We start from the raw sequence: 15,476 nt of genomic DNA on the forward strand, positions 1-15,476 counted from the left end.
AAGCCAGGAGGAGGAAATCTTGGACGAGGATGTGGAGGGGGACTCGGAGGCAGAGGACAACTCAGAGGCCAGAGATGCATGCAGCCGGGAGCTCTTCTCTACCCTGGAGGAGGCTAGCCAGTCACAGCTGTTGGAGTTTGGCAAAGTGCAAATAGGAGAGGAGGCCCCGGGTAAGTGGCTTTGATTTGGGGAATCGCTGAAACAAGTTGTTGGGGGCAGGAGGGTTGCAGAAAGCAGGCTTGTGTGTGTCTGTATGATGCATGTACCAGCACATGCCTAGTCTGAGTGGTGGAACAAGCTGTTGATTGACTCCCTCACTTCACGGGAATCTGCCTCAGATCTCCAGGAAACACGCATGGAGATACTGGGCAATCCGCTGCTGCAGGTTCTTTGGCAGAGCTGCTTTGTTTCTTGCCCCACTAAGGGTAACTTTGCTGCACCACTCTGCCATCACTGGGCGCGGGGGAGACACCAATGCTGCACACAGACGAGCTGCATAAGGGCCAGGGCAGAAGCCACGGTCTTGGAGAAGACCCTCCCTTGATTCCCTGCTCACCCTTAGCAGAGAGAGATCTTCCATAACGAACACAAGCAATGTCATGTCGTAGCTACTATGCCTGGCAAGATCAATGTCGAACTCCTCTTGCCTTTGTAGTTTAAGGAATAACTCCACTGCCACTCATGACGTGTTAGTGAGAGTAAGCAGCATATTGGACAACAGTGCGGGATCCGTTCTTGCAGACCGAAGAGGCAGGGCGCACAGTACACAAACCATTAAAAGATGGCGCCAAATGTGGACAGAACAGGGGCGGGCAAACTTTTTGGACGCATTGGGTTTCGTAAACTGTATGGAGGGCCAGTTAGGGGAGGGGGTTGTGGCCCAGCCCTCACCTCCTATCTGCCCCCCTGGGACTCCTGCCCCATCCAACCCCCCTGTCCCCTGACCGCTCCCAGACCCCCACCACCCCATCCAAACCCTCCTCTCATTCCTGATGGCCCCCCTGAGACTCCTGCCCCAACCAACCACCCCTTCTTCCTGTCCCCTGACTGCCCCTGGAACTCCTGCCCCTGACTGCCCCCTGTGGCCCTATCCAACCCCCCTTCCTTTCTGACTGCCCCCCAGGACACCTGCCCCCATTCAACCCCCCCTGTTCCCTGCCCTCTGACCACCCTGACCCCTAGCCATACCCCCACCCCCTGACCACTCCTACTCCTGCCCCCCTTACTGTGCTGCCTGGAGCACCGGTGACTGGCAGCATTACAGCCACACTGCCCAGCTGGAGCCAGGCCATGCTGCCGTTGCCATCACACAGCACAGAGACGGGGTCAGGCCGGGCTCTGCAACGGCACTGCCCCAGGAGCTCGCCACCCTGCCGTCCAGCGCATTGTGCTGGTGGCGTGGTGAGCTGAGACTGTAGAGGGGGAACCGCAGGGGAGGGGACAGGGGTAGCCTCCCAGGCCAGGAACTTGGAGGCTGAGCAGGAGAGTCCCGTGGGCCAGATGTAGCCCACCGGCTGTAGTTTGCCCACCTCTGGGACAGAGGCACAGGGATTGCTGGGATGTGAAGCAATGCATCACAGGGCACTGGGACAGGACCCAGGATGCCCCGCAACTCCCTCCACCTTCCAACAACTCTTAGCGGCAGAAGAGGAAGAGATGCTCTGTGGGATAGCTGCCCAGAATGCACCATTCTGAATACTGCTGCAAGTGCCACAAGTGTGAACACGCTATTGTGCAGGCAGCTGACAGCATGAACACACAACAGCCGTTTCCCTTCGGTGCTCTCTGAGCAGCGCTGTAACTGCCGTTGCTGTAAATCTTCCAGTGTAGACATACCCTAATTTTTCACTGTGAATAGGCACCTTATGACAAGCCTCAGCTTGTCTGAGGGTATGTCTTCACTACCGGCCGAATCGGCCAGCATTGATCGATCCCCAAGCGCTCTCCCGTCGACTCCTGTACTCCAGCGCCGCGAGAGGCGTGGGCGGATTCGACGAGGGAGCAGCAGCAGACTCATCGCAGTGAAGCCATCACGGTAAGTCGATATAAGTACGGCGACTTCAGCTACGTTATTCACGTAGCTGAAGTTGCATAACTTAGATCAATTTCCCCCCCAGTGTAGACCAGGCCCAAGGCTGCCAATAAATTTGCCTCTGAATTCCAGGAAACCAAAGCATCTGAAATTTTGCAAGAAGTTTTGCTTTCTATATCAGGTGCTCCTGAAACAGCCTTTGGGAGGCTGAGTGAGCCGGTATTCCAAACCAATTGGCTGGAAGCTGGAGGATTGGGTGGGAAGACAAAGAAATTAGGATGAGGAGCCAAATTCTGCCCTTTGTTAGACCCAGAGGACTCCACTAAAGTCAACACTGGGTTTACACAACATTCAGATTTGGCCCAATTTAGTCATTTCCCAGAAGCAGAAGGTACAAGTTGCACTAGCAGTAACACTGCGCAACGGCCCAGCTAGGGCAGCTCTGTCCTGATCTCTCAGGACTATGTGTCATGAACAGGCAGGAGAGGAGATGGTAGGATAAAAGAAAAGCAGCTTCTGCAGGAACTGCACCGCTTTTCTAGGAGGTCATTGAGATGATGTTAACAAAAGTATGTAAAAGAGTGAAAAGCTTAACAGGCAGGTTGGAATGTCTATGCAGAAGAGCATTTTAAAGTTGTCTGTAGAGCACTAAGCTTTATATAGTAGCTACATCTAGTGTCTGAATTGGACATTACACGAACCAGACAGAGAAGGTGGGTGAGATCATAGAGGAGCTCTTCTTCAGTTCTGTGTGGCTTCAGGAGCGCCGCCAGCTTTTTTGCCGCCCTAGGCGACGGAAGGCCCCACCCCCGAAATGCCGCCCCCGACAGAAGCAGCAGAAGGTTCGGCCGCCACAGTCGCCGCCCCCCAAATGTTAGTGCCCTAAGCAACCGCCTAGGTCGCCTAATGGGTTGTGTTATCCCTGTGTGGCTCAAAAGCTTGTGTCTCTCACCAACAGAAGTTGGGCCAATAAAAGATATTACCTCATCCACCTTCTCTCTCTAATATCCTGGGACTGACATGGCTACAACTGCACTGTGTTACACTAACCATTCAGTCGCTGATAAGGCAAGGTGATAAGGTAGCTTGTGGTACGTTTGGTGGTTGTGTTTTGACAACTAACACCTGAAGGTGGGGTCCATTTTGCAACACAAGATCATATATTTTTATGTTCCTGGTTAACAATCAGCCAGAGGTATCTGAGACGTAAGAGGCTGAACAAGGAGAGGCTTTGTGATGTGAAATTTCAGGCACCTCCTGGAAGTTTCATGTGCAATGCTTCTGTATCTGGAATGTAGAAGCATCCTCTCTTGATACAATTATGACAAGTTTTAATATAACTATCAGATTATTTTTTTAAAGCTGATTAAGCAGTGATGAGTTACAGACCACTTGCCCAGCCCATGGAAGAGTGAACGTGTTTAACCATTTGAGATGGCGCAGATATACAGTCAGTCTCCAGAAATGGTCAATGTGAGGTCACTGGAGTGCTGAAATATGAATGGTAAGACAAGTTTTGCTGAAATCCTGAGATGGGGAAAAAGCACCTGGTAGACTAAAAATTTAGGCAAATTCAGCTTTAAAGCCCTAAAAATGAAGGGTTGAATACCACATTTATAAAGGAAATTGTTCAACTTCCATCTTAACACCAGGCTTCGCTTCTGTTAGGGCTTGTCTACACTACCCACCAGATCGGTGGGCAGCAATCGATCCAGCGGGGGTTGATTTATTGCGTCTAGTATAGACACGATAAATCGACCGCTGAGCACTCTCCTGTCGACTCCAGTACTCCACCAAAACGAGAAGCGCAAGCGGAGTGGACGGGAGAGCGTTGGCTGTGAACTTACCGCAGTGAAGACTCTTCAGTAAGTAGATCTAAGTATGTCGACTTCAGCTACGCTATTCATGTAGCTGAAGTTGCAGATCTTAGATCGACCCCACGTGGTGGTGTAGACAAGCCCTTAGGTTTTGCAGGCTGGTTTACTATACGATCAGTTGAACACTGTGACTGAGTCCGTTCCCCAATAATACTATCCATCCCTTCTCAATGTACTTGATCTGGTGTCAGAGAAACTTTTACAAATGCAAATCTTACCCCTCACTCTCCAGGGCTCCATGTAAGCAGCAAAGGCCCTGAACAACATTCCATCTCTTTTCATTAGAAAAAAGTTTGTAGCCATTTCAATTAACAAGAAAACCTCCTGATGGTGAATTGATGCAGTAGTGAATGGGTTAATTCATCATAGGTGTAATCCACTGAAGTCAAGGAGCGATGACAGGACTTAACTTCACACAGGAGATTTGAGAGAGGCAAACTGCTCCCATTCAGCAAGTTGCAGGGTTGATTCTGAAACCTAATGGTGAATTAACTATTTCATTGCTGGGCAATTTTAGCAGAAACTGCTGGCAAATGTTTGTGTAGTGTGGTTTGCTCTCCTAAAATGTAGAGCTGGGGAAAAAACCATCACTAATCATTTTATATTCATGTATTTTACAGGGACACTGGTCAGTTGCTTCTTACTCTATATTCTCTAGCAGTCTTAAATGACAAAAGCAATGAGGCTCCTGTGTCAAGTAGGAAAATATCCTTTGGCTCAATTTCAGATGATGAAATTCAGAATTATCAATTGTTATAGTCCAGCGTTTCTCAAACTGGGGTCCTTGGACACTCCGGGGGTCTGTGGGCCCCACTGATCAACTCCTCCCCCTCCCTTCCAGTGCCTCCTGCACGCTGGAGAATATCTGTTTAGCAGCATACAGGAGGTGCTGGGAGGGAGGGGGAGGAGCAGGGATAGGGCATGCTCAGGGGAGGGAGTGGAAAGAGGTGGGGAAGAGGAGGGTGAGGTGGAGTGGGGGCAGGGCCTGGGGTTGAGAAGTGCCTTGGGGGATTCATGAAAAATTTTAAATCAAAACAGGGGTGCACAGGCTGCTAAAGTTTGAGAACCACTGTTATAGTCCATAGCTGAACACAAGGATGGTACTAATACTCGCGGGTTCTATTTTATACTCTGGCATTGAGTTACTGAGTTTGAGCAGGCCATTTAAACACCCCAGTACCTCAACTGATCCATGTGTAAAATGGGTATAACCTACCTATTGCAGTACTGTAAAGTTTCATTAATAGTTTGCCAGGAGGAAAAGTTGACTAAATAAGGGCAAAGTAGTATATACATCTGTACACATAAATTTCTCAGGTGGCCAAGATTTAACGGACAGAAAATAGTAGATGGTATCTCGCTGATTAGAATGAGTCTCCAGAAATATATTGCCATATTGCAGTAGAAATGATTCTATTAAACATTGGCTCTGCCCCTCACCAAATTTGAACTGTGTGCGCCAGTGACCCAGAATTCTGGTAACCCAGCTAGTAAGGGTTATACTGACTCATTTTGTTTTGCCTGACCCTAGCCTCAACCTCACTGGAGTATGTTTGGTTAAACGCATAACAGACTACAGAGACCAAGTCTGTGATTTAGCAAGAACTTATCGAGCTCAGACTAGAGATACAGTTAATGTGTAAAATATACTTACTGTTCACTGTTGGAAGAGCACAGGAATGCACTCCTTACACCCATTGTGGAGAACATTAATTGACCAAAATCTTTTGCTGCTTCCACTTGTTGAATTGGAGACCTGTGGATATCCAATGACCATATATATTCACTTCAAGTGGTAGCGGGGACCCCTCAAATATTTTTGCAAACATGGTAACACAGGTGTGAGTAGTGTGTCTACAATGGAAAGTTTTACTACTTCGACCTTGCCGGCATAGTTAAAATGGCAAAATGTCCCTAGCATAGGCACAGTTATATGGGTATAAAAATGCTTAATTTAGTTTGGTGAAGCAAAATCTATACCAACATAAAGCACCTCACCGTAGTATAACCACATCTACACTCAAGCTTTTACTGGCATAACTGTATCAGAAAATCTCACCCTGTACTGCCAATCATTCCAATAAAACTTTAAATGTAGATCAGACCATAATTGATCTCCATTCACTTCTTAGCCTGCTATTGCTGTAGAGCAGGGGTTGGCAACCTTTCAGCAGTGCTGTGCCAAGGCTTCATTTATTCACTCTAAGTTAAGGTTTCATGTGCCAGTAATACGTTAACATTTTTAGATGGTCTCTAAGTCTATAATATATAACTAAACTATTGTTATACGTAAAATAAGGTTTTCAAAATGTTTAAGAAGCTTCATTTAAAATTAAATTAAAATGCAGAGCTCCCTGAACTGGTGGCCAGGACCAGGCAGTGTGAGGGCCACTGAAAATCAGCTCGTGTGCTGCCTTCGGCACACATGCCATAGGTTGCCTACCCCTGCTGTAGAGGCTAGCTTACGTTATGTACCAATAAGTGACAAGATGGGTGAGGTAATATCTTTACTGGACAAACTTCTGTTGGTGAGAGAGACAACCTTCCCTGCTTACCGAGCTCTTCTTCAGGTCTGAGAAACTTGATTCTGGTGAGGAGTTTGGAGATATTTGGGGGGCGGGGGGTTTGAGGGTTGTTTGAACGCCAGAAGAGATGTTCAGAACAATTCCTGTTTGGAAGAGGAGGTATATTTTTGCTGCATTGCAAAATAAGTATATGGGGCAGTTTCTGCTGAGGAAATGTTCAGATACTTTCTCTATTTAGTTCTATCTATTATGACAAACATCTAATGCAGTTCCAGCCCTACCCTACTTCAGTAAGTGCATGTACTGTGTACAACAGAATCAAAATTCTGGCTCTTATTGCTGGAACCATAGAGGGAATATGTAGATACAGTGGAAACTGACGGCATTCTGTTAGTACAGTAAAAACCAGGACAGTCTCCATGGTTGTTCAGGGGAGCACACAACAGTACAACTTACTGCATCTGTAAAAAGGTGCAGCTGAAGGGCAAGCATGAAGCAGCCAGAGGGCTGATTAGTTCAAAGTGATTCAAAAGGGGCTTCTGATTCCATAATTCAAGCCAGCTGAACCCTGTGCTGTCAGCCATTTGCCAGTAATTACATGGCTCTTTACCTTCTGGAATTACAGGAACATTATAGATTTCAGTTAGATATCGCAGATGCAGCTTTATATTTAAAGCAAGTGGACCCAATGTTTAATAAAGGTTTATTTTCCTATTCCAAGAGGCACCACATACATTATTGAATGAGGAAATAAATAATGATAGAAAATGTTTTGGAATTTATCACTCAAACATGAAATTTGGTTCACAGCTTTTTTTTTTTTAATAAAGGAAATGAATAATTACAACTTCCTATGGATCAGTGACATGGCTTCTCCCGTTCAGCTTTTGCCCTTCTTTGCAGCCCCTTTGTTAGTTCCTCCCCAAGCTCCCAAAAATGCACACAAGACACACAGACTGTGTTCAACAGATTTACTCGGACTGGACTCTTAGATGCTCAAGAAGAAAAAGGCACAGATTAAGAGAGACTCCAACGATTCTTTTGAACACAGCAAATGGGGTTATGTTTGTAAAAAACAAAAAAAATGTACTGCTATGAATTGCATGGGCTAAGAAATTCAAACTTTTTCACCTTGTCCCAATTGTTCGCCTTCATTAAAATGGAATTTAAATTAAATTGTATAAACATATGAAATAAAGTCTCAGCTTTAGGAATATTTTTGTTTCCTCTATGTACAAACCTTAGTATACAATTTTTATATTTCATTATACATTTACTACATATTCTATACCAAACTGAGTCAGGCCAACTGCGAAGTACACAATTTCCAAGACACCTTAGTGTACTAAGGCAGTAGGAATGGATCCATCTGCTTTCTTTGCTGGCAGTGCCAACTGGAAGGTAGGGAGGGCCAGGGATTTGCTCGGGGATCCAATCAAATGTAATCATCCTCTACCGGTTCGCCATTGACATCACAGTAATGAATGAAGATCGCCACCACCCGCTGGAAAACACCTTTTTTCATCTGGCGCAGTTCTGAGATCTCCTCGCCTATTGTTTCCATGCAGATGTCTGCAGATAGCTGTCCTTTCCTCCGGGGAGCATAGATAGTTGCTATGAAGAAAGTCACAAATTGAGCAATCTCTGTGTTAGAACTAATAGTCAGAATGTAAAGAACCTTTACCTGGAAAGTAAAACATGCACAGAGAAAATGTCCCTTTGGGCATGAAAGTCTAAGAACCATTAGTCAGGCATAAGAAGATGAAATTGTGTCTGAGGTTTTTCTTTTTGATTAAACCTCCCCAATGTCAATTGTTTTAAGATTGAACTTTTGTACAGGAACTCTTGTTTAGTAGAAAAACAATCACAAATGCTACTGCAGTTAAACTCTGGCCTAGCCTAATGACTAGAGCACTGGACTGGGACCTAGAAGACTGGGTTCAATATCCAGGTCTACCTTGGGCAAGTCACTTCCCCTTTCCGTGCCTCAGTTTCTCTGAGGGGATAGAGAAGTAAAATAGAAATAATACTGACCACCTTTGTAAAGCACTTTCAGATCTAGTGATGAAAAGCACTATACAAACTAGGTTTTAACAACAACTTATCCCAATGTGCCTAGACGTTGTAGATCATGGTGTAAAATCATATATTTTGAAATGTCTAAACAACAGGGGTAAATTAAAGATGAAGTTACACCTCAATTTTGAATGTTTTGTAGATGTATAACCAGATGTTAAAAGGTGTCTTCTCATTGTTCAGTTAAAAACAATACAGATCTACTTTGATTCAGACTATTAAGATTTATCAGGTGAATCAGTTTTGCCAATGATATGGCACCAGAGAACTCAGGAACTTGCTGAAGACAGACCACAGATTATCTGGCTGTCAAAAATTGCCAAGTCATTTAACTATACATGTTTTATAGATGCCTTAAAATGCATTCTGTACAACTAGAACAGGGTGATCTTTTCCCATGTGTCCATGTTATAAAGTAAAGTCATGCATCTAAGAGTCACTCTATTTTGTTAAATGGTCTTCATTATAGTTGGATTAACCTTCTTTTCCATAACTGATGATAAACTCATTTCCAGACCGAAGGCCAGACTTTGTCCCCTTAACACCTACTAGGGGTATAGAAGGGATGGAACCAGCTGTCTGGGAATACCCCTGGTGCAAGGGGTTCCCAATGTCTCTGAGGTGCAGAAACAGCTCTATGCCCAATACTTCTTATAGACATTAAGGTCAGAAGGGACGACCATGATCATCTAGTCCAACCTCCTGCACAATGCAAAGTTTAGAAAATTATTTAAAAAAAAGACAGCCTGAATCCAAGCTGCATGTTAAGGCAGCAATTACTCACTTCTCTCATCATCCTCAAAATCGTATCTGGCATAGCTGTTTGGCTCTGCTGTTCGAAGCGATCTCAGCCAGGGGAAATCTGTAATCATAGAGTAAGGGGCTCCATCCACAATGCCTAAAAGAAACAAAGACAGGGAAATGGCGAGATCTGTTGGGGAAATACTGTTGCCCTTTTAATGCCAGTGCTTCTCGTCTCACCAGGAAGAATCCAATTTTATTAGGCAGGCAGATCACGCTGGTACAGGCAAAGAGCTTCCTCAGCCTGGGAATGCTCTATTCAACACCTATCCAAGCCAGAACTCTGTCATCTCCTGAGATAGTTATTATCCATTTCCACACCGTCATCTCAAACACTTCCCAATTACGTTTTTAATTCCACATCAACTACTGCAGTGCTTGAGGGCAGCAAGACAAGGGCCAGTCTCAGTTCGTGGTGTGCAGGTGACCTCCAGTATTCAGTCAGAAGGCATATTTACCCCAGCTATTTTTACTCTCCCCAGCAACTTCGTGAGGAAACAAAATAATTTGCTTTTGCAACAGATTAGCCTCCAATCCTCCATAATACTCACCTTCTAGAGTATAAATATCCCGCCCCCAAGGGTACTTGGTGTATTTCTTCAAGTCTTCGTCAGTTCGTGTGGCTTCAGGGAAGAACTCATATTTAATAAGCTCTCTGGAGACAGGAAGGAAGAAAATACAGGTGGCAGTAATGGGAAATGTTACAAAAAGGGACAGGAATCACACTGGAAACCCTGAAACAACATGACCTCTGATTTAATAGGGCTGAACCTATAGAAACACACTGGTAAGATACACACTTGGGTGCAGTATGCAATCCCTTCGTGCCTGAGTGCAACTATATGTGACACGGGGTTAGGTAAAAGATCACGTCTATGTCTGCTGCATGTAAGACAACTGTTTGTGACGCCTCCCGTTTGTAGGGGACTGTCCTTCAGAACTAGAGCTAAACAAATTCTCTCTCTTTAATCTTGCCAAGGAAATGTAAGAAGAAAGGAAACTTGGCCTGAAATGGTGGACAGGTGCTGCTACATATAATTTCCTGTTTCTGGGGAAACCTTGCACATTATTTCTATTTCCCCCCAAAACTAAAGTTCTATCTACTAGAGTCAGTCTGCGTGCGTCTGCCTCTCTTTTTTTAAAAAAATGAACTGAACAATGAGAGAGACAAGTTTAGAAGAAATCCCCCCGGCCTCCTTTAAAGAGAATGCTACAGCTTTCTAAAGCAAAGATGCAAAACACTACAATTTACAGTTGTGTTGGTGTAGCATTAGAGATGGATGCACAATACTGTACTATTTTACATATGGAAAACAACCCAGTGCAGGAACTATTAAATATTATTTGAATTCTCTTCATCCCATCATTTATACATTAGCGATCCCACATGTTAGGGTTCCCCTTTATCTGGCCAATATAATGTACTGAGTCTATGTTAGTCTATTGGCTCAGCACTGAGAGATGGATACTCACTGGTTAATGTTGGCTATTGTGTCCATCCAGCTGCGAATGCGCACCTTGTTGCGGACGTTAGGAGGATTGCTGAACTCGTGAATTATGCAAATGTGGTATGGGTAAGGACCGCTAAATATCTTTTGCTCTAGAGTCAATGTGTCGACCTGTGGAAAAAGTCAGACAGGGACTTACAACCAAGGGAAAGGAGAAGAGGTGATTTTAGAGTCAGCAGTATATATCTGCCCAATACTCCCCACTTTAGGGGGAAGCAAAGTATAAGGAGAAAAAATATGAATGTTAGCAAAGAGTTAAAATATAGTGGGAAGATCCACTATACAACTTTCTTAGCACAGCTTTGCCAATGCATCTTATGCCGCACTGCAGGATTTGTAGGGAATAAATCAATAAAACGGTCTGATTTAGTAATTGCATGTTACTAGTTTAATTAACACAGTGGCCAAAGATGCCTTCATTCCTACAGAAAGTGGCCCTGGTGTAAGTTTTTTTTATACACAGTGTTATCATGCATCACACTGCAACCAAGAACTGGATTGCAAACAGTGATCTCGTTTTTCAGAATATAGTCTTCTGTACAAACCAATGTTCCACTATTCTGACACCACGGATAAGAGGGAACATTACTTGACATTCAGAGTGCTCCTGCTAAGCAAGCAGCATGGTCACATCAACTAATCAAAGAACTAGTTCTGAGTTGTAGTCTTAGCTTTGCTATTTATTCACTTTGTGACCTTGGGTAAGTCACTTAACTTCTCTGTCTGGTTCCCCCACATGTAAACACAGGTTATACTACGGTAACTACCATGCAATGTTGGCAGATTGATGAAAGTCTGCTTCGATGATGTAAAACAGTATATAAATGCTAAGCAGAGGTGTTGAACTTGAGAGGGCAGAGTAGCCACCAAACTATTCCAGACACACAGGGCTTATGGCATACTTCCTGTCATAAAGGAAAATGACTATGCAACTACACCTCTACCCCGATATAACGCTGTCCTCAGGAGCCAAAAAAATCTATAGGTGAAACTGAGTTATATCAAACTTGCTTTGATCCGCCGGACTGTGCAGCCCCCCCCCCGAGCACTGCTTTACTGCATTATATCCGAATTCGTGTTATATCGGGGTAGCGGTGTACATAAAGACTAGTTGGTTTTGCAGTGTATTATGTAACCTCTAGTTACTAGTACAGCATTAATTCAGCACCTTGCTTAGTTGACGTATAGTCTTCTAATGCAATGAACTTAGCATTGGAGACAGTACTTGACAGTAACAAATTCACTAATTAATGTTAGCAGTGACGATCAAATCCTGCAATGAAAGCATTAAAAAGGAAAGAAGCTGATGGTGGTATGGTCTTAGGAGAATGATTTTCCTGTAATGCTCACACTTATTTATCTTGCAGGAAGTAGAAATAATAAAGCAAGCATAGGTGAAAGAATAAGAACACAGCTTCAAAGTTTGTCTTGGTTAAATGAAAACTACCTGCTGCATTGGACGAAGGTAAATGATCCGGTTTCTCTCTGGTGGCATCCTCAGTATCTGATCTAGTACCTGATCCATGTTTAATTTCTTGCACTGGGCATAGTCAAATCGATTGACAATCGGTGCATTCTCTACTTTTAAATGCTTTAGTACACGGCATCTCGTAGCTACAAATTACAAATGAATAAAACTATAAAAGCAGCAGCAAACAAGATATTACATAAAAGGGCTTTGAATTTTCCTAAGGGGATCTCCAAAAGCAGACTGTTTGGTACATAAGGCAAATGAGCCATATATATGTAAAGGGCAGTTACTGAAGGGTGTGCAAAGCTAATCAGCTGAGGGTGTGCTTATTTTAGAGCAATCTACCTCTAATCATGGCATCACATTGCCACCTGTAATATGGAGGAAAGCAAAGCACTATATACTGGGATTATATAGTTCTCTTCCTTGCTGTCATGTCAGGATCCATCAGTACTTAGCTGATTAGTTAAAATAAAATGTGAGCTTTGATTAGCCTTCTGAGATAACCTAATCTCTGCAATTAAACACGTTCCTGTTTTATATGACTTCATGGAGACTGGTGAGAGAGTCACCAGTTCAGATAGACAACACTATTACTGATTGTAGATGTTGAAGGAAACAGAACAACTGACCTGATGATTTAGGGAGAACTAATCAGAGAAGACTGGAATGCGGCATGTAATATACTCAAAGTGCCATTAGCCAATACAGATTTTTATCATTCATCAGCAGTTCAAGAAGGAAACACTATTGTTTAAGATAAATAACTGCAGGGAGAGCTATATGGAACAAGGAAGAAGTGACAGGGAAAACAAAACACTCTAAATCCATTTAGTCAACTTTCAGTTATCTGATTAACTCCAAGAAAGGTTTGTCTACTGGACAGGTCTCTCCTTATGATTGTTATTTAATACTGTTTGTTTGTTTGTTTGTAGTGTTAACCTTTATTAAATCTATTACAGCTAGAGAAATAAGGAACTCAGAAACTGAGACGCCATGACATGTTTCATTATGCTTCCTACAGCTACTCAGTGTTCTGAGTAAAACTGGCATGTAGCTTAGCTGCTGATGAATACAGAGTAAGCAAAAGCCTGGTGGATAGCTCCTAAGAGAATATTTTAAAATGTTTCCAGTATTTTCAGTGTGGATGGAAAAGGTGGCAAGCTCTTGGGGAAAAACAGAATGGAAGACTAGGCTTGGCTATGAGTACCAATGACATTAATAACATACCATGGATGAACATCATTTTGGGGCAATCTTTCAGGATCAGGTCTGTTATTCCACAATTGGTCAATGTGATTCCAACAAGGTTTTTGGATTTCAAAGTCAGCACCTGGTGAAGATTTAAAAAATAATCCACAGGATAGGATTAATACAAAATTAATTGAAAGGATTAAGTCGGAATAGAAATAAAAAATCATGCCAAAAATGGGAAAAGCAGCTCTGTTGTAAATATGCTAGGAGAAAATTCATTCTGGGACACTGTCCAATGTGATAATGGCCTCTGCCCAGAACAGATTGGCAAGGGAAAAGCAGGACTTGTGTGGCTGATCAGCACTGTTACAAAATGAGTTAAAAATAAGTGATTTTTGAGACCCACAAAGCATCAATACAATTCCTATAAGCAGCATTGACTTGATAGAAAATACCTCAAGTTCCCTACTACCCAAAATCTCATTGTATTATCTCTCACAAACAATCTAAAAACGTATTTATGCTTTAGAGACATATTCTAAATACTGGGCTGACTTGGGACTCACAGTTGTGGAGCTTTATTCTTCTGTATAAATACAGAAAGATATGGTACAGAGAATCACAGTGTGACATTCCCATATACACTACCTTTCATCAAGGAGCCTCTAAGAGGAAAACTTCAGATGGTGAGAAGAAAATTTAGTCTCTGAAGCTCATGCAATCCTGTACATCTGACATTAGTGTTAGGGAACTAAAGAAAAAGCAAATGTAAACTCTGATATCTCAAGGGACAGGAGCAGAGTCACTTTTAACACTGCAGGGACTGGGAGAAGGGCACTAACAATATAAAATTAAGGGAAGACAACTTGAATTTAAAAAAGAAATCCAGCAAATTTTGTAATGACCTTTATAGCAAGGAAGAATCTGTTTGGCAGACAGATGACATACAAAGTGCTGTCAAATGCACAGAGTAAGCATACTGAAAAAAAGAGAAAGTAGGTTTTTGGTAACTTTTCAGCTGTAGTGACCTAATGTATTAATTGTAACTGCAGAATGAACAAAAAATGACTTTCAGCATAACAGTGTTGTTTTAAAACAGAGCCTATTTTGAGAGGAACAACTCTCATAATCAGAAGTAACTTCTATGCCCTTTACAGAACCTCTAGTTATAAAAGAGAGGAAATAAGAAATCACACTGAGGCTATGTCTACACAACACACCAGAGTCAGAGGAGTGTCGTGTACATGTGTGCGTCCACACTGTGACGTGTAACTATACGTGTCAGTGAGATTCGGGCAACAGGGAAAACCGTCAGCAGCTCCCTACTGCTAGAACCTTTCACTGCAGCAAGGAAAGGCTCTGGCAGGGGGAGGCAATGGAGAAACCCCACTGCCAGAGCCTTTCCCTGCTAAGGGGATAGTATCCAGCAACAGGGAGCTGCCTCAATCTTTACCTGTGGCACGGAAGGGCTCCAGCAGCAGGGAGCTGCCCGAGGTTTTCCCCATTGCTGCCGTCTTTTTCTGCAGCAGAGAAAGACTCCAGCTGAGGGGAGGCAGTGGGACACTACACTGCTAAAAATAGAGTATAGATGGGGAGGTGTGGCTTGGGCGAGTAGAGAGCCATGTAGGGTATGTACTTGTATATATACCTGCACCCTTCAGGCATGCCTTTACTTGCCTAAGTTGTGCCTCACCGGCTACCCTGCTATTTATGCCCATGCTAAGGGGGCTGAGCATGTACACTGCATGCTGCTGAAAGAAGTATGTAGTATAGATGTATCCTTACACTACATCTTCATGGCAGAGTTATTAACAAGTTTATCTACACTCAATTTATTCTTCACGTTAGTCTAGGTTGAGTAAGAGCATCACATTACAAAATAACACTTGAGCTACTGTGTCCACCCTGGCACTGCACCCACACATGGGCAGCACTATCCCATGGTTCTTAGCGCTGCAGTGAGCTGAACTGCTCTAAGAATGCTTTCCCAGT

At 43.5% G+C, this 15,476-nt stretch overlaps 1 protein-coding gene across 3 annotated transcripts in view; it reads right to left on the reverse strand.

The window, feature by feature from the left end:
* Nucleotides 1–7,390: 7,390 nt before the first annotated feature.
* The window catches only part of FBXO38 (F-box protein 38), a 33,986-nt gene continuing 25,900 nt past the window's right edge, over nucleotides 7,391–15,476 (reverse strand). For all 3 annotated transcript variants that reach the window (XM_039485490.1, XM_039485488.1, XM_039485489.1), the window contains exons 17-22: nucleotides 13,521–13,623; nucleotides 12,267–12,433; nucleotides 10,785–10,930; nucleotides 9,863–9,966; nucleotides 9,295–9,408; nucleotides 7,391–8,048 (exon numbers count right to left, since the gene is read on the reverse strand). In XM_039485490.1, coding sequence (XP_039341424.1) covers nucleotides 7,870–8,048; nucleotides 9,295–9,408; nucleotides 9,863–9,966; nucleotides 10,785–10,930; nucleotides 12,267–12,433; nucleotides 13,521–13,623 — 813 coding nt within the window. In that variant the 3' untranslated portion in view covers nucleotides 7,391–7,869. The remainder of the gene's footprint in view (nucleotides 8,049–9,294; nucleotides 9,409–9,862; nucleotides 9,967–10,784; nucleotides 10,931–12,266; nucleotides 12,434–13,520; nucleotides 13,624–15,476) is intronic.

This window comes from Mauremys reevesii, linkage group 8 (genome assembly GCF_016161935.1).
Source record: "Mauremys reevesii isolate NIE-2019 linkage group 8, ASM1616193v1, whole genome shotgun sequence".
NCBI lineage: Eukaryota > Metazoa > Chordata > Testudines > Geoemydidae > Mauremys > Mauremys reevesii.